General features: G+C 44.2%; 1 protein-coding gene across 1 annotated transcript; it reads left to right on the forward strand.

Annotated features, from left to right (window-relative positions):
• Positions 1 to 5,576: 5,576 nt before the first annotated feature.
• LOC119147199 (major facilitator superfamily domain-containing protein 1-like) lies at positions 5,577 to 17,676 on the forward strand. Its single transcript, XM_037385864.1, has 13 exons — positions 5,577 to 5,619; positions 6,043 to 6,143; positions 8,160 to 8,284; positions 8,381 to 8,436; positions 9,210 to 9,353; positions 9,818 to 9,976; positions 11,524 to 11,639; positions 12,542 to 12,642; positions 14,569 to 14,680; positions 15,309 to 15,446; positions 16,019 to 16,158; positions 16,323 to 16,434; positions 16,799 to 17,676. The coding sequence occupies exons 1-13, from the start codon at positions 5,598 to 5,600 to the stop codon at positions 16,913 to 16,915; spliced, it is 1,443 nt and encodes a 480-aa protein (XP_037241761.1). The 5' UTR covers positions 5,577 to 5,597; the 3' UTR covers positions 16,916 to 17,676.

A 17,676-nucleotide genomic window follows, 5' to 3' on the forward strand; every position in this document is an offset into this window, starting at 1 on the left:
GATCCATTCCCTACCCAACCCTAATGGCTAATCGAGGAGGCATTCTGAAGGTTCTGGCAGAACAGTAACCAGAGCCTTAATCTTCAGAGGATGGTGAAAAGGAGGAAGTCAGGCCTTGTACGAAGGCTCAGGAGAGTTTCTGTTTAGTGTTCATAAAACATTAGTAAGAGCAACTTTAATTCTGGGTGACATCCCTAAGATCCACAAACACAGATTTCTGCATCCCTGAATGCAACTCCCCTCCTTTTTTGTAATCTATTTTATTTGAGTTCTTTAAAGAACATAAGAAAGCAGGGATGAATTCACTATTAACACTGTGATTCTCTCTCTGCAATGCTTCAAGTAATTATATTTTTGACAATATTTTGAATAAAACACAGATTTATAAAATCTGACATAATTTTCTTCCAATCTGCTAGTTTGCTGAATTTTTAAAGTGTACTACTCATTGCTGTGATGATATGGTTTAGCAATGGAAAAGACAATTTCTCCTCTACCTCTCTTCAGTATACTCCAGAAACATTGTTTGGCCACAGTTTTTTAAATGGTATCTTTGCCTAAAGCAAATATCTTTTTTGACATGGTTCTCCAAAGTTAGCATATACTCCATTATTATGGAACTTTTGATCTGTCACGATGAACTGCTCAGCTTGTGCAGTAACTTGTCCCAAGCACTCACAGCTGAAGTTCCTTTTGGAGCTCTGCAATACATCAGGAAATGACATGCAAATGGTATAGTATTTCCTTAAGATAATACTGTGATAATTACTAAACCATTGATTGCAGTGGTGATCTGCCCTAAGGATCTGTGGGATCAGAGTTCCATCTCCCATCTCTGTATTTTATTAATTCTCATTGCCTTATTATTGATTTCCAAGTGTGCTTTTCAGGGGAGATGATAATTACATTCACGGTGAGCTCTAACACCAAAAATGCATGTGAAGTGTAAATTCAGGATTTTTTGCTGTTTTTGTTTTTACTAACTTGCATGTGGACTTTATTAATTTTCTCCTTGCATGTTAAATCAATGAGTAGACTCTGAACTGAAGGCAAAAAAGATTTCCTGAATGAGGCCAGGATGTCCTGGTCTGCTGAGCTCAGTGCTTTTGCTCCCTGCCCTATAAAGTACAGAGAGGACAAAAAACCCTCAAAACCCTAAGCAAGCTATATTATATGAAAACCAATGCCTCTGCAAGGAAGGGTATCTCATGGTACATTAAGGAAGAGCAGAAACATAGCAAAATGTGCAGAAGCTCATGATGTTTTCAGAAACACTGGCTGCTGTTAAATGTTTTATAGTAGCCCTTCTGCACCTGATATCCTTCCATGCCAGTGAGAAACAGAGAGAAACATGAAGGGAATAGAATGGGAGAAGTCAAATGTCGCTTTGCCACATATATTCTGTATCAGTATGCAGCTTTCCTTCTGTGTCCAGGACCTTAACCCCAGCCCCACTTTTACTCCTCTGCTCTTGGCTGACATGCTGGAGGTGCAGGGATGTGCCTGGCTGGGGACAATCTTTTCAAGCAGAAAGGGGCAGCTGCACCCACCTTAGTGCCTAGATTATTTACATCAACTCCCCCATTTGCTTTCCATTTACTTTTTATAAAGCAGGAGAGAGACTCTTGCAGAGCCTCTAGAAATCTAAGCTACATTTAAAAGACACCTTTGTTACAAATTTAAGGTGACAGGAGCTCAAATATGGCAATAAGGGATGCATTGCAGGCACCAAAAGAGTCAGGTTGCCTTTATTAGTCGTTCGGTAAAGGTGGAAAATTCTGCCCCCTTGACAAGGGAAAAGAATATAATTAACAGGACTACTTAGTTTAGTGCCACACTAAATCCATGGTGGATTCTCAAGTCTATCCTGAACCCATGTGAGGGGCGGTTTCTAAGCTAGCTGGAATGAACATCAGCAAATGGAGCAGTAATGCTAGGGAAGGTTACATTATTAATTATATTAAAGAGCTCTCTCACAACAGCAGGACATTACTGAAAAAACAGAATAGCTCATCCCTCAGACACTGCAGTAAACACACACGCACAAGCATGGGTCTTCCTGCCGTTGTAAACCCTCCTCCTTCCCGCTGCTCACCCTGTGCATTGGGGATTTTCCTCCCTTCCAGCCACTCAGCCTCAGCGGTGAGCACCACACATCATCTGGTGACAGAGCCTGAGACGGCATCAGCAGCGAAAAGACATGTCAGAGCTTGGCAGCAGAACAGCCTCTGGGGACCCAGTGAGCCTGAGAGAAGGCACTGGCTAGTCAGTAAGAAAAATAGGCGGTCATGAGAAGGATATGGCAAAATATGTTAAAAGATAACGTATTAATGCTCCTGCTTCCTCTATTTACAGAAGAAACACACAATCCATTGCAAAATGAAGTATAACACCTGACAAGTTAAAATCACTCACCTGCCTGAAAACATTGTACTGACTACCGCTACACTTTTACCTGACTGTTTATGATCAAAGAGATATCAAAAAATACAATATCTTTTCTTTTCAAAAAGGTTTAACACAACTTGTCACGAAACCAATTTCCCCATTTTCACTCATGTAAGGCAATCACTTGGAAATAGAATACAAATAACGATGCATGCTTTAGTAAGTTAAGCATTAAACTCAAAGGATTTTAGTTTAATTAATTCCAGCATATTAGTATTTTTCAGAAGCAATGTGACTGCAACACAGGTTCCTGAGGTGTGATACAAATACTAGTGGCACAAACACGTCTTAGAAGTGCTACAAAGCTTCATACAGGACAGGAACCTGCTGCTGCTCCCAGCAGTATTGGCACACACCCCCACCACTGCTAGTAATGATTATAGCCTGATAAGAAATCTGAGAATCTGTGGGCTTTAGTACGTACTATTTCCAAGTCTGGAATCTTAGATTCATTCTCTGAATTTAGAAAGTAGTCCTGTCGCAATATATTGGTAGCTGAAATGGTTCTCCCAGATGCCATTTTAATGATACTTGCCAGTAGGCATCCTTTATGAAGACATAAATAAATGAAAAAAGAGGAAGCACTGTTAGAAAGAACTGGACTCAGGAGTATTTAATTGCTTTTCAAAGGAAATACCTAGAATTGAACCCCAGTTAGTCTCCTGAAAACCTGCAAATCACTAGGAAAACTCTAATCCTAGTTTTCAAATCAATCACACACACAATCGTGTACGTTTTATACACACACACACATATATTTGTATACACACAGTAGGGGTATATATAGGGGTTATTGTTATCCAGACACTTTTATTTTTGCTAAATGCTGTTAGAAAACACTTTTATTTGGCCAAAAATGTTCCTTTCAAGAGCTGGTTCTTAGTTTGTGTGCTGTGTTTAGATGGGGAAGAGTTTATTTCCTTCACAGCAGCTGAAACAGTGCTGTGCTTCAGGCTGGTGAGGAAAACAAGGTTAGTAACACAACCATGTTCTAGGTGACCAAAGAGACATCCCATTCCATGTAGCAACACATTCAGCACAAAAGTTGGCAGGGGAAGTTTTTTCCAAGGTAACCATTGCTTGGGGGCCAGGTGGGCATTGGTCTGTTGATGGCAATTGCTTGTACATCAGTAGGTGGTTTTCTTCCGTTGCTCCACCACCCCTACCCCCCCTTATTAAACTGCCTGTATCTCAACCCACAAGGCTTTGTGTTTTTTTCCTCACTTTTCCCTTCCAAATCTCTCCTCCATTCCACTGGGGGAAGTGAGTGAGTAGCTGGGTGTGGGCTCACCTGCTCATCAGAGTCAGCCCATCACGGCTAGGTAAGGACGACACGGGTCAGTAACACAAAGCATCCTCTGCACATAAGATAATGATGCTGTTTCAGCATTCTCCACACCTGCAGCCCAAGGAAGTGAGAAATCATACAGTAGGATAAAATAAAAAACTTCTACATAGCAGCACAAGCGATGTCTAAAACAACTGCATTTATAAATATAAACTTTTAAGGATATCTTGTAGTCTGACTGTTCACAAGTCAGATGCTCCTACAATTGGTAGTTATGGAGCTATTTTCAGTACACACCACCGTGAAAAACTTTTACCATCATATTCCATGCCATGCACGTGTACCTTTGACCCACAGACACAGGAGCGGGAAGAAACTTCTGGATTCCCAAATCCTGCTGCTTGCTGTGAAGAACAGATGTGCCACATAGCCTTATTACATGTATTTATCAAGCTCTATTTTAAAATCAGGTGAGGCACCAGCCCTCACTGTTGCTGCTGTGAGGCCTGCCTCAGTTGATGGCTCTTTATGCCTTGTTTGGGTAGAAAAAGAGGAAGAGAAATAGACTCACCTTGCAGGTCATATAGGGGCTTTGGGGTGGTGGGCGGGGGGTGGTGTTTTGGGTTTTTTCACCTTCTTTTTACCTTCTTTTTTGTGTTTTCATTACCAAGACCCTGCTCTTGTGACAGCTGAGAACGTCCGAGCTGTGCCTGGCTGGCGCCTGCCTGTCCCGGCCCAGTGCTGCTGCTGGCACCGTGACGGCCTCCTCCTTCCTTGCTTACCTCAGATTGTTTCAAAGAACGTCTTCAGAATTTCTTAGTGATTAAGTATTCTTTATTGTCGGTGCCGGGTGTACGGGGGATCCTTCCACCAATCGTACACACCCAGAGGGGCAGATTATCTTATATTTATATAATGAAACAATGAATATTTCATTAACGCCTATACATATTCATTACCTGAACCCGCCTACCCTCGCTTCGTATGCTAATTAGCTTATCAGTCTTTCACGCTTGCGCAGATTCTTCCAAAAATTGTGGGCCGGGGTCTTTAGAATGTAGGCAGTGGTCTATGGGAGGAAGGCCGTAGGTCTTCCTCATGGTGTACTTTTCACCTTAGTTCTCAAAAGTGATGAGTTGGCAGACTTGTAGAAATCTTTCCCAGGGTTTTTACAATACTCCTTGTTAATTTTACTCAAGGCCATCCTGCTGTCCCGTTATCTCCTTGGTAGGGCAGCTTGCTTTGCAGATAAGGAGGACAGCTCCCCTTGCAGAGATTTGCAACTTTCTTGCCAGAACAGTCTATATGATCTTTCAGACATTTTAACCCCTTTGTCGCTATACAATTACAAGCTTATTTATGCATTAAAATGAATATTGGTTTATGAATACAAACTTGACCATATTATTTACAGCTTATTCACATCAAGATGCTTCTGTTAATGTCTCCTAAAAGATACGCTGCTTTTCCCCCTCAAAATATCGCACCTTTGACTCCCGTTCAGAGCGTGGTGCATTGCAAATCATTTTCTCCTGCGCTGCTGTTCCCTCCCCAGCTATTCCCCATCCCTGCCTGACCGCTGCCTTCTACATGCACCAGTGCAAATCCTGGGTACTACGTTTCCTCCGACTGCAGATAACGCCCAGCTGACCACGCCACTTGCAGGCCGGCGCCTTTCCCTTCTGGTTCCTTCCAGCGCCCCCCAGCTCCGGCGCAGCCCCGACCGGAGCGCGGCCTCCCCCGGGCAGCGCCGGCGGGGCGGGCCCGGCCCGTGGCCCCGCTGCGGACAGCCGGCGGGCGGGGCCGGGCCCCAGGCGGGGCGGGTGCAGGGCCGCGGCGGGCGGCGGGGCCGAGCTGCGGCATGGCGGTGGCGGCGGAGCGGGGTGAGCGCCGGCGGGGCGGGGAGGCGGCCCGGCGCGGCGTGCGGGGAGCCCGCGGGCGGCGGCGGGACGGGGCCCCCACCCTGGGCCCGGCTGGGCCTGCCTAGGCCCGCCTGGCTGCACCGCAGCAGGGGCCTCGCCGGGGCCTGCAGGAGGGCTGGGCTGCATGGTGGTGCGAGAAGGCATGAGGTGAGGGGAGAGGGGCGTGAGGTGAGGGGCATGAGGCGTGAAGGGTGAGGGGCATGAGGCGTGAGGTGAGGGGCGAGGAGAGTGGCATAAGGTGTGAGGTGAGGGGCGAGATGAGTGGCATGAGGCGTGAGGTGAGGGGCATGAGGTGTGAAGGGTGAGAGGCGAGGGGAGAGGGATGTGAGGCAAGGGGCCAGGGGCATGAGGTGAGGGGTGATGTGTGTCTTCTCTGCCCCGCAGCGGCCTACAGGTTTGTGGTGCTCCTCTTCAACTGCCTCCTCACCTTCGGCTCCTACTTCTGCTTTGACATCCCCAGCGTCCTGCAGGAGCAGTTCCAGGGGGTGAGTGCTGGGCGTTCGCCCCAGCCGTGCTGCTGCAGGGGGGTGGGTAAAAAATGGCAGAACCTTCAAAACGGGGGCCTTGGTCGCCGGTAGTTTCAAAACCATCACTTATGGTGTTGGTACGGGAGCCGTGCTCCAAGGTCCCGTATTCCAGATGCTGGGGGGAGGTGTGAGGGTTTATTACAGGCAGGTTTGCTGGGAAGAAGATGCACAAAGCTGGGACAGGCCGTGAGGGGTTGGAGTTCTCACTGCTGCCTGGGGAAGTGGGAATCTAAACCCTGGCCTTGCTTGAGGATTGTCTGCTCTCCGTCCAGATGACTGTTCACTGCCCTAATGAAGTTTGAAGTTAGAAATGTGTTCACACCACTCTGCACATAGGGGGTACATAGAACTGACCACTAGTACCGACACTAGAGTGGAAGATTAGTGACGTTGGAGATAGGAGACTAGAAAAGACTTTCTGGATTTTAGATCCAAGTCTCCTGATGCTGCAGGTATCAGTCACATCACATGTGTGTTTGGTAGCCAAAAGACAGAGCTGTGCAGGGAGATCACATGAGGACTGTGCCATGTAAAAACTGACTAGCATTCTGAAATGCTAGAAAATTTTGTTCTTAGCATTCAGACTGATGTCCTAGTGGATTTCTCCAGTGATGCCGGAGTCCCAGAGTTCTTACCCGAATTCCTGAGTAACCTGAAAAAATCTTCCTTGACTCACCTGTTATTATTGCATTTGTTTGCCTTTTGAGAGCTTATTTTACTCCGGTGTGCCATCTGCTGGTAGATTAGTACGCGCAGGCTGAGAGTCACTGTCGTGTTCTTTCTCTGCTTCAATAGCAAGGGCAGAAATACGTATAGTTTGCATGTATTTTTCTTTTTTTTTTTAAATGCAATTAATCCATAACATTCGAACAGTGAACTCCAGGCTAAATTGGGTGCAGTTTGTCAATGCAAACAGGAGTAAAAAGAAAAATCAAAGATGTCAGTATTTAATTCCTTGATCCTCCACAACTTCTGTAGGTCTGTGGGAAAAGTCATTTATTTATGGAGTAAAGGAAAGATGGTGTCATGTTTTGTTACCTAGGTAACTTTACAGGGCAGTGAAACCAAGCCATATTTTTCTGTATTAGGTACTGTGCAAACAATGTGTTTATCTGTTGGCACTTGCATCATATTTTTACTTTGGCAAATTTAGCTTCTCTACCTGCCTTATTCAAGTGGTACAGTGGTAGTCAGAGCATCTAAGACTAGTGCTTGCAGTGAAAACACTTTGTTGTAGAGAAGTGTTCCCCTGCAGCCTCGGACATATCTACTGCAGCAGATCTGAGGGTTTGTAAATATGATGGCTATATAAAAAGCATGTGGTTCAGTCACGCTTTCCTTGTGCTTATTCAAGATGTTAAGCTTGTGCCTACTGGTGTGGAAGACCTAGTGTCTGTTTCCTAATGCAGATACATTTTTAGTAGCTGGAAGATCCAGGTTTTTTTCCTGATCATATGGTGTTGAGGAGATGTTGCTTTTCGGTAGCAAAATTGACGTTATTAAATCATGCTAGGACTACCAGTTCCCTACCATTCAGAAAATGCTTTATAGCTGTGAATTAATATTGACTACTGCTAAGTTTCATATTTATGCACTGCTTAAGACTTTATAATATGTAACGAAGAGTTGGATCAAGCTAAACTATAGCCAAGAAACTAAGGGATCAAATAAACCTTGTGGTGCAGTCTCCTGGCTTTTCTTTTGGACTGGAAAGTGTATAGAAGTGCTGAGCTCCTGTCACTGCTGCCACAGGAAGGGAAGATGTGATGTGCCGATGGCCAGTCACTTCTCATTTGGCAAGGGCTGGCTTCCTGGGAGAAGAATAAGCCCTCTAATTCCTGGTTGTGGAAGTGGAAGCTGAGTATGAGAAACAGAAATCTAGTAGGCAAGAACTTAACTTCATTTTTAAAGGAATGTGTGGGTTTTTACCTGTGTCTGCTGCCTCTAACAAAGGCTTTGTGACTTGTTACTCAGAACTTGACCTGCCCTAATGGAACCCATCATAACAACACTGGGCAAAATAGCACACTGGCCTGTGTTGAAGGCTTGGGAATGACACCTGCACAATACAACTTGCTGTACGCAATCTATGCTTGGACGTAAGTAATTTTTCTCTTGCTTTGTGAGGGTGGGGTAGTTCATTATTTGCTTCCCAGCAGCAAGACACAATTTTTTCTATTCTTGTTTTCTCCTAGAAATGCAGTAGTGGTTATTCTGGCTGGATTCCTGATTGATAAACTAGGAAACCGGTGTAAGTTCTGAGGATCAATGAATTTATTCTTGTGCTGAAGTGGGATTTCAGGCTGTTCTTTCAGTGCAAAGGCATGATTAAAGGCTCCACTTCAGTAAGATCACAGTGGAATGGGAGAAGAGGGACAGCTCTGTGTGCAGAGCACGTGGTGGTTAGTTGAGCAGCTCCATGAAGACAAGTGAGACATTTTCATTCTTTGACCACTGACTTATCTGAATTTACACAGCAGTGCAGTAAATGTGCTTCCTCTGGCACTCTCATAACAGGGAACAGCTTTATCTGTTTTCAATGGGACAGACTGATGAAGTAGTATTCTGTCCTCTGCTCTGATGTTTGTTCTGGCATGTGCCATAATATAAGACCCAGCAGTCCCAGCAAATGCAGTTATGCTCTGTCTCTGTGTCACAGAGGTAGACATCTTACAGATAAGGAGACAGGCACAGAGAAGGAGATTGCTTGCTCTAGGCCATAGTCTGTAGTGGAGCTCAGGACAGGAACAGGGACTTCTGTAGAGTTCAGAGTCCTCTATCTGACTTATTCTGCCTCTCTAACCTCCCACCATGAGAATATTATCATCATTTTGAGGATTCCCAGGTCATTTTATGAAGAGGGCAGTCTTTACAAAATTAAAATAATGCGGGTAAACTGACGGAAGTCCACAGGTTTATCAGTGTGTTTTGAGGTTGCTCTTTTGCTTTTTGACAAAAAATGCTTTTGTCCTGATCTTAGCATGTCTGTTGAGGTTTGTGTATTTTTCTTCTGTTTCTCCCTAGTTGGTGTCTTTGTTTTCTCTTTCCTGACTGTGCTGGGATCATCAATCTTTGCTCTAGGCTCACATTTCAAGGGGTCACCATACCTCCTACCAATGATGCTAACAGGAAGACTGCTCTTTGGCTCTGGGAATGGTTCACTTACTAGTAAGGAATTCATATTCTTCATTAAGCCTCACCAGAGGGTCATGGTACATATTTATTTTGCCTCCTAGACCCTTGTTCTACCAGTCAGCTTCACCTGCTTTGCACCAAGAACAGTGCTCCTTGAAGGGTTCTGTGGATTTAATGTGTGCCAAAATGTTTAAAAGTCTTCCCCTCTAACAAGTTTGTCCTTCTCCCAAGGGTGAGGATTAACATGGGATTGCTGCACCTTTGGGGTTATTTTTCTTGCCTTATTTGAGGGATAAGTTCACCTCCCATGTCCCAGCATGATTTATTAAGTTTTAAAATGGACTACAAAGTTGACATGTACTACCTCCACCTGGGATGTGTAGAGGTCTCTTACCCCAGCTCAGGCATTCCAGCTTGAGAGGCTGTGTTTGTTGCTTCTGTGCAATACTCTTGGCCAAGTCTGTCTGTTCAAAAGAGGATTTTTGTCTTCTCCCAAGTTGTGCAGAATCGTATCACAGCCTTCTGGTTCAAGGGGAAGGAACTGGCACTGGCATTTGGACTGACTCTGTCTTTCTCCCGTCTTGGGAGTGTGCTCAACTTCTTCTTCACCCAGCAGTTTGAGGCAAAATTTGGAATGCAGTGGACACTCTGGGGAGGTGAGTTTCTTTGGTGCTTTGGCCTTTTGTTTTCTAGACTAGAAACAGGCTAGCCTGTGTCGTCTAGTTATGAAAAGTACCTGAAAGACATAGAGAAGTTAGCAGGAGGAGGCACATTATTTTCCAGTTTTTCCTGTTGCTTTCTGTATGCAATGGAATGGCATTTTCTTCACTGACGCCTGAAAACCCTCTCTAAAGCAGTAATGTCAGCCTGAGTTCTGTCTGCAGTTTTCTTGAGATATTTTAACATCGGCAATCACAGGTAGTCAGTACTTAATGTAGGTTTACTCCCATGGAATGGAAACCTCAGAGTGAGACAAAAGAGGAATCTGATGTGTGTTCTTCTGTATTTTAGCTAGCAGAATGTGCAGGTTCTGCAGGAGTATATATTGGTCTCAGCATAAGGTGCCTTGCACATGGACTGATCAAATTACCATGAGAAGCAGAATCTGAATTACATGTTTCTTAGTGTGAGTCTGTTCTAGGGCTTGTATCTTTAGATTTCTGTCCTCTCTTCAGTGCAGTCAGATGGGATCTGTCTCTAGTGGAAGGGATGATCTGTTTCACAGTGCAGTTAAGTAGTGGCACTCAGGTACTCTGGTGGGCTGGAATGGTGATGTTAGGGAGACCTGACTCAGGGCATCCTTTGTGTACAAAGACTTGGTGATTATAGGAAAGTGTTATTTCCCAAACAACAAAACAGTATGGGCCATCACTCATGGAAAAGAGGATGCATATGTGAGATAAATTTCTTGCAGAAATTGAAACCCACTGCCCTCCTCCGACTCTTGCTCTCAGAGAAGTAACTGTGATGAGCATGGTGTGTTGCATCCCATGTGACACAGTTTTGTGTTCAGGCAGCATTTGCAAGCACAGCACAGCAACTTCAGTAGCCTGCAAAGGGATAGATATATCGGACAAAGTGTGTATGCATCACAGAGATCGTTTTGGCTCTTTGGAAAACAAAACTGAGACAGATCTCTTTCTGTGAGAAGGATGTCTGCAGCAGATGCCCATTGCCAAACTTGGTTCTGGCATATCCAGCATAATCTGACTCGCTTCTCTCGAGCCGAGTGTGCTAACAGGCCAGATTGCTGTAGTAATTGCAGTAGGTCACATAGATGAAGAGGTACAACTTGGCTTCCAGTACCAGCCTGTGTGATACCTCTCCTGCTCAGGGGACTATGGAAGTTTCTTAATGTCTGCCTTGTTTTAACCTTGGGTTTGTTATGCCCAGGCATGCTGCAGTTTAGAAGGCGTTCTGGCCGTCTTCCAGCTGTCTTTAGAGACAAGTGGGGCTTTAGCTTCACTGGCCTCAGGCAGTTCTGCAGCATGTTGGAAGCTCAGTGGACAAAGCTCAAGGACCCTGACAGGGTGGTAAGCAGTATGTGGTCCTACTATACATATGGCTGCAGTAAGTAAGGCTGTTAATGTTAAGAGAAGCCAGAAGCAGGAGTCAGAGAGAATTCTACATATTACATGCAGTTGGTTTTGTCATTCAGCTCTCTCCACATGGGAATTTCTAATACCTCTTGTGTCTTTTCCAGGTACCCTGCTCTGTGTGCTTGGTTTTGTTTCAGCCCTTACAGTCAGTGTGCTAGATAAAGTGGGCATGAAGCAACTGGGCTTGGATGGGGTTATCCAGCAAGAATCCAAAAAAGTGGTACGTGGTGCACAGACAACTTTTCTGTCTCAAATCTTTAAAGCCTGGGGTGCATGAGCACTGCTTTGTAGTGCAGGGAGGCCTGCAGCAGTTAGAGCTGGTCGTGGCCGGAAGAGGGCATCAACACTGCTTGGTTAAATCTTGCAGAGCAGTTCTTCAGGTACATCGGAGGATACAAACCACCAGGCAAGTGCAAATTTTCTGTTTAGAGACTGTGTATTTGCAGCCTTCCAGAGAGCCGAGTTAGCACTCTGAACGGCATTACTTTCCTGAGCCAGTTACTTCTTGACCGTAGGTGGCTCGGAGGAGGATTTTGTGCAAAAAGCTAGATAGTAGCTTCTCTCTGGAACTGCCTTCTGGCTCACAGGATCCACGATAGAAAACAGTTAATCTGCTCAGTACAGAATTATCTTTTGCCAGCCCTTATCTTCCATTTCACCTTGCATTCTTCTGTTTAGGAACAAGCATTACAGGCAATAGGTTGCAATTTTTATGGCACTTAAATCTATTAGACAGCATCCTTCTGGTAACGATATTCTTAGCTGTTTTTTGTATCTCAGTGGTGTGACTCCTGTTCCTACTGAATGTTTCCACTGGGTTTCACTTAAGGTTTTGCAATAGGCTCTTAATAGAGCTTGTTTAGAACAGTGTCTTGCAGCCATAACCTTAATAAAAAGAAGAAAGCTTTTTTTGGTATTTTTACTGAATACATTGAAGAAGGAATGCTTTGGAGTCAGCACCTGCCAAATTTCGCTTAGAGGTACTTGAGCTGCCATTCAATTCCCTTTTACCTGCTGTTACCTCTTAAATGTTTTGTGACTTTTAGCGGCTTGCAGAAAGTGCCATTAGCGTGAAGCTAAAGACTATTTCCTGGTGAGTGAGGGCACATCTTATCTTTGCAGCGGATTCAGGACATCCATCGACTTCCCCTTCGCTACTGGCTCCTGGTCTTCACAATCATGTTCTTCTACAATGGAGTCTTCCCCTTTGTGGCAGATGCCAGGTATTGCTCTGCGGCTGTAGTCCCACTGACTGATAGAAGTGTATTAGACCCTTGCAGGCCCTCAATTTTCAGCTGACTGGGAAAGATGGGGTAATATGTTTGTTCCTTTCACTCATGAAACACAGAGAAACATGTCTTTAACACCTAGCTAAAGATATGAGGGTTCTTTGACCTTTCTTTCCCTTCAAAGATGAGGGAGTTTTCTGAAGGAAAGCAAAAATAACTTAAAGGGAAATGATTCATCCAATATTTAAAGCTTGGAACACTGCCGAAGGAGGATCAGAAGGATTTGAAAGGGAAAGAAATACTTTATTTAAAAAATTGCCTGTAGACATCTCACCTTTGTGATAGTCCAACAACATGGCTGTCTTTTCAGCTGGGTGGGGTGTTGGCTTGACAAGCCTGGGGCAGTTCTGTCCTGCAGCTCCTGCACGTTGTCTGCTGTGTTTGAAATAAAGCCAAGCTTGCGTCAGCCTGGGTTTGCAAGTAAGGAAGCCTTTGCATCCCAGTACAAGGCTCGCAGACTTCCTTTTTGTGCCTTAATTTGCTTAAAACAAAAAAGCAACCTGCCTGACTAAACTAGGACTCCTGCTTCTGTCCTGTGGCTTTGCTACAGACTTGTCATTTTGCTGCTTTTTTCCTGTTTGTGGATGATGCAGCTTTTATCATGTAATGAGCATGAACTCAGATTAGCAAAGGCCTGCAGTGAAAAAAAGAAAATTATTTAGGTAGTGTTTTGTTAGTGATGTATAGTAAGCCACTGTGAAATCAGGAGTGAAGAAATGTCATCAACATTGTCGTAACAAATGTACAAGTGACCTTTTATTAGTAAAATAAAGACATTCAAGATGGCAAGGATTGTCAAGGCCTTGATGAGATGGTCTTTCTATCAGTTGCCCTCTCGTTTTAACTGAAAACAGTACCTATTGATCACACAGAATCCTCATTTCTGCAGTTCTGCCTCCCTGCAGAATTTATTTTTTTTCTCCCTGTGGAACAAAGGTTCAGGCACCAAGAGTCATGTTTCATACATCTTCTCCAGCAAAAAAATGCTACACTGCTTCCCAGTCAGAAAAATAATGGTCCCAAGGCCACTGCTCTTTGGCGAATTCTGTTGCAATAAATCTTCAGGGAAGTGTCGCATTTCATACTTTGCTGACAGCACAGGCTACAAAGGCTCATTATTACTAATGGTGAGTAGCTGTGCAAGTAGCCAAGCCAGGTTTAAGTAGCTACAAGATCTCCAAACAAACTAGTTTTTCTAAGCTATTATGAGCATATGACTGTAAATTCGGTAAAGAATTTGAGTTGTTTTAATGCCATTTTTGTGTGTCCTTAACAAAGGTGAAAGGCTGACTTCTGACAATGAAAACAAAACTTGGTTTGTACGTTTTCTGCTTTAACCAGATCCCCTTAAAGATACTGGGGGAATTCCTAGTACTTCTGAAATGCAAGTGCTCAATTTAAATGCTAATCTTTGCTGTCGGTTTAGTTTAAGGTACTTTTCCTGCCCCTCAGCATTCTCACCCTTGAACTGATAATGCTTTGTGCCTTTTCAAAAAGAATGTTACAAAAATCCATCTGTATGTTCTGGACAGGTGACAGGAAATTGCTGCTTGTGAGCTGTGCTGATGTAATTGAACATATGCCCAACTTTAACCTGCAGTTTTACTCTGCACTTGCAGAAGCATCTTGAAAGCTGCCATTTAAGCTACCAGCTTCTCTATGGTGTGCACCAATTAAAAAGAAAAGAAAACGACAAAGGCTTGGCACTACAAACCACATGGACTTAAACCTGTTTACAAGTCCTCTCATTAAAACCCCTCCTGTCCATATGTTTGTGCTCAGATGTACTTTCTGTCAAAATAACTAAATCAAGAATCCTAATTATATATTTCCCCCCCCCCCCCCTTGTTTTATTTTTAGCAAGTTTATCCAGGATAAATATTCTGGTTACAGTCAGCAGGCTGCCGCTTATATCGCTGGGGCAGTGTATGACAGCTCCCTTGTTCTCTCTGCAGCAGTTGGCATATTGATTGTGAGTACCCAAAACAAAGTGCTTGCTGATAACTTTTTCCTAATTTTTGGAAATGTCTTTGTTACAACACCCTCACCCAGAACCTAGCCTGTTGTTGCTGAACAAGCAGTGCTTTAATTCCTTGCAAATGGCAAGATGCATTTTAGTCTGAATTAAATCACAAGAAGTAATGTTGACCTGTTCTTGCCTCTGTCCCTTAATTGTGCTATGGTAGCATCAAACCATGGCAATGTCTGCATGTTTTGAGAAGTCCAAGACTGGAACAGAAAGGATCAGGATAAGCCTTGCAAGTAGACAGGAAAGGACAACCTGCATGTAATCGGTGCCTGTTTTGTCAAACTCTTCCTTTCCTTATTTCCATAACTGTCAGGGCATAACGGTGTGGGTTTCCTCCCCCTTCATTAAAGCCTGCCATTTCACATGAATACTGGGCACTAATTGTCTGACAAGTGTTTCCATCCTGGTTCACGAGTATGCAAGAGGAACTAGTAATAGCCAGCCTGCTACAATACCAACAGCTAGGAAATTACCTGGTAGTGCCACTCATTTGCACAGCCCCTCATGTCTCTAGGATCTGTGGGAAGCAAGGATCCCTTCTAAGAGGCCTTCTGTCTGTTGCCTTTCCCAGGACTATGTTGGACTGAGAGGTGTCTTTGCTGTTGGCTGTGCTGCATTGACTCTGCCGGTCTTCGCTCTCCTGGCATTTACGTTTGTTCCTCCGTTAGTCTCTACCATCTGGTTGGGGATTACTTACTCCTTCGCTGCTGTAAGTTCACAGCCCTGCTGCTGTAGTGGTTTTGTGGCTGTGCTCCTTCTATAGCCTGGATGGCATCTATCATTGCCCTTGTGTCTTGATGAGCAGGTTTAGCAGCCAGAGTCTGAAGTCATTGGCTCCCCCATCCTGAAGATTTTGGTTAGTAACAAGTAACACCAAAGAATCAATATGGAGCAAAACACAAGCAGACTAAGGGACCACTTGACTTAGTGTGAAGCATTAATCTGTCTAAGCTTTTCTTAATGCTTTTTTACCTTGAATATAACACCTGGATCACCTTTGAGTTTTATGAACTAAATAATCAGGTCTATCTCCTTCAGAAATCTGGAGTCAGGTTATTCCAGTTTCAAATAACATGCACTGTCCGTGCTGTCTCAGGCTGCTCGGCAAGGACGGGGAACAGTCTAGAACCAGGCAACAGGCTAGGAGAGATAAATACCAGATTTTTTGAGGAAAAAGTACCAATTTTTATTTAGTGGGAATAATTCCTTTTTAAACCAATGACCATCTAACACCTTTAAATGAGGCTTTGAGTTAATTCCTCTTCTCTTTATTCCTACCAGGCTAGTATGTGGCCATCCATACCTCTTGTGGTCCCCCAAGCAACTCTGGGGACAGCTATGGGCCTTGCAACTTCTGTGCAGATGATTGGAGTTGGCCTTTCAAACCTGATTGTTGGACACATTCTAGGAACAAAGTCCAGGTAAGAATGCTTTTTTCTTTTCAGGCAGAGACATCAACAGTGCTTTAGTGGAGCAGTGAGAGTAGAAATCAGTGTATTTGCAGCCTGGTGCTGCAAGGATCTATAGAGGTGCCTTGAGTATCTTCAAATGACGAGTTGTCCTATCCTGTTTGGGCCTTTTCTAGTGAATTAAAAATCCCCCTGTGGCGCTGGCAACAGATGATGATATTTATGTTGGCAAACACTATTGCGTGCATTGTTGCCTCCGTTAGCCTCAATGTTGTGGACAAGAAACAGGTAAGCGTAATAAAAGGCAAGAAAACGATTGTATTTTTCCTTAAAGCATTGTTCTAATTTTAGATCTGTAATTCCCCCCTCCAAGCAATTTCACAACACCCTGCATCACAGAGTTGCTGTTACTGATGTAGTAGCTGTTGGGTGCACATGTAAGTCATTCCCCTGACAGGAAAATGGGACTGCATGGAAACAGAACTATCCACTGAAATACCGATGCAGTGCACAGTAGTTTTTCCTAGTACCAAGCTATCGGCAGCTGTATTTTTTTACAAGAAGGGGAAGGGCCAGGGCACAGCTGTAGCAACGTATGTGTACAGAAAGAACAGTATCCTTTTTGTCACTAATTGCTTCTTGGAATTTCTAGGGTGGGACACTGAACAGAACAAGGAAGGGAGCACCCGTGGGACGGGAGGACCGAGACCCTGCGGATGCAGCACCGCTCCTCGATGACGAGACAGGGAACGAAGGCTCTGTCAGCTGAACCTCTGCACAGTGAGAACCATGCTGGCTGCCAGACGCAGCACTGAGTGCTTCTGTTTGAAAGGGGATTTCTAGCCTGTGTATTTTAAACATCTTTAAAGGGAATGGTCTACAGAAGGGGAATGTTTCCACTTTCTTATGCCTGGCACACCAGTGAAGGATGTCTGCTGTATGGTTCTTAGGCATTCTCCAACACACAGAGACACACGTGGGACACTTTAAGAACTAACCTCGCCGAAGTTTGTTTATAAGCTGTCAGATAGTTGCTTTTCAGTCTTGCATCACAAGAGGCCATATAAGGTGTGCCTGCCCCGTCTGCCACTGTTTCTCTGTCACAAGAATTCTGTACGTCAGCACCTGGTAATCCACGTACCTTGGCAGGCCTGCTGTTCAAGCTAGCTCTGGATTAGCATGCATCTTTCACAAATTACATACGCATGCAAGCGGCACCATCATTATTCTTTAGGCAGGAGACCGAACTAATCAAATCAATTATGTTTTGCACACAAGCCTAGCTTAATTGCTAACTGCCTTACTAGAAATACTTCTGTAAACTATGCCTATTCATTTGCCTTCAAAAGCGTAAAAGGTCTTGATCTGAAATTCTGCCCTTTAAACCAGGGTGCTCTTACTCATGAATGCTAGAGGCTTATTTTACTCAGCCAACCGCCCTTTTCACTATGCAAAATGCTCACAAACATTCAGTGTTTACAGAAGCACAAAGGATGCTTTAAGAATGAAGTAAACTTTTAACATAACCAA

Source organism: Falco rusticolus, chromosome 4 (genome assembly GCF_015220075.1).
Source record: "Falco rusticolus isolate bFalRus1 chromosome 4, bFalRus1.pri, whole genome shotgun sequence".
Lineage (NCBI taxonomy): Eukaryota > Metazoa > Chordata > Aves > Falconiformes > Falconidae > Falco > Falco rusticolus.

Coding starts and splice junctions, on each gene's coding strand:
- LOC119147199 (XM_037385864.1), top strand. CDS start 5,598: ATGGCGGTGGCGGCGGAGCGGG. Junction 5,620..6,042: donor GGCGGTGGCGGCGGAGCGGG/GTGAGCGCCGGC, acceptor TCTGCCCCGCAG/CGGCCTACAGGTTTGTGGTG. Junction 8,437..9,209: donor TGATAAACTAGGAAACCGGT/GTAAGTTCTGAG, acceptor GTTTCTCCCTAG/TTGGTGTCTTTGTTTTCTCT.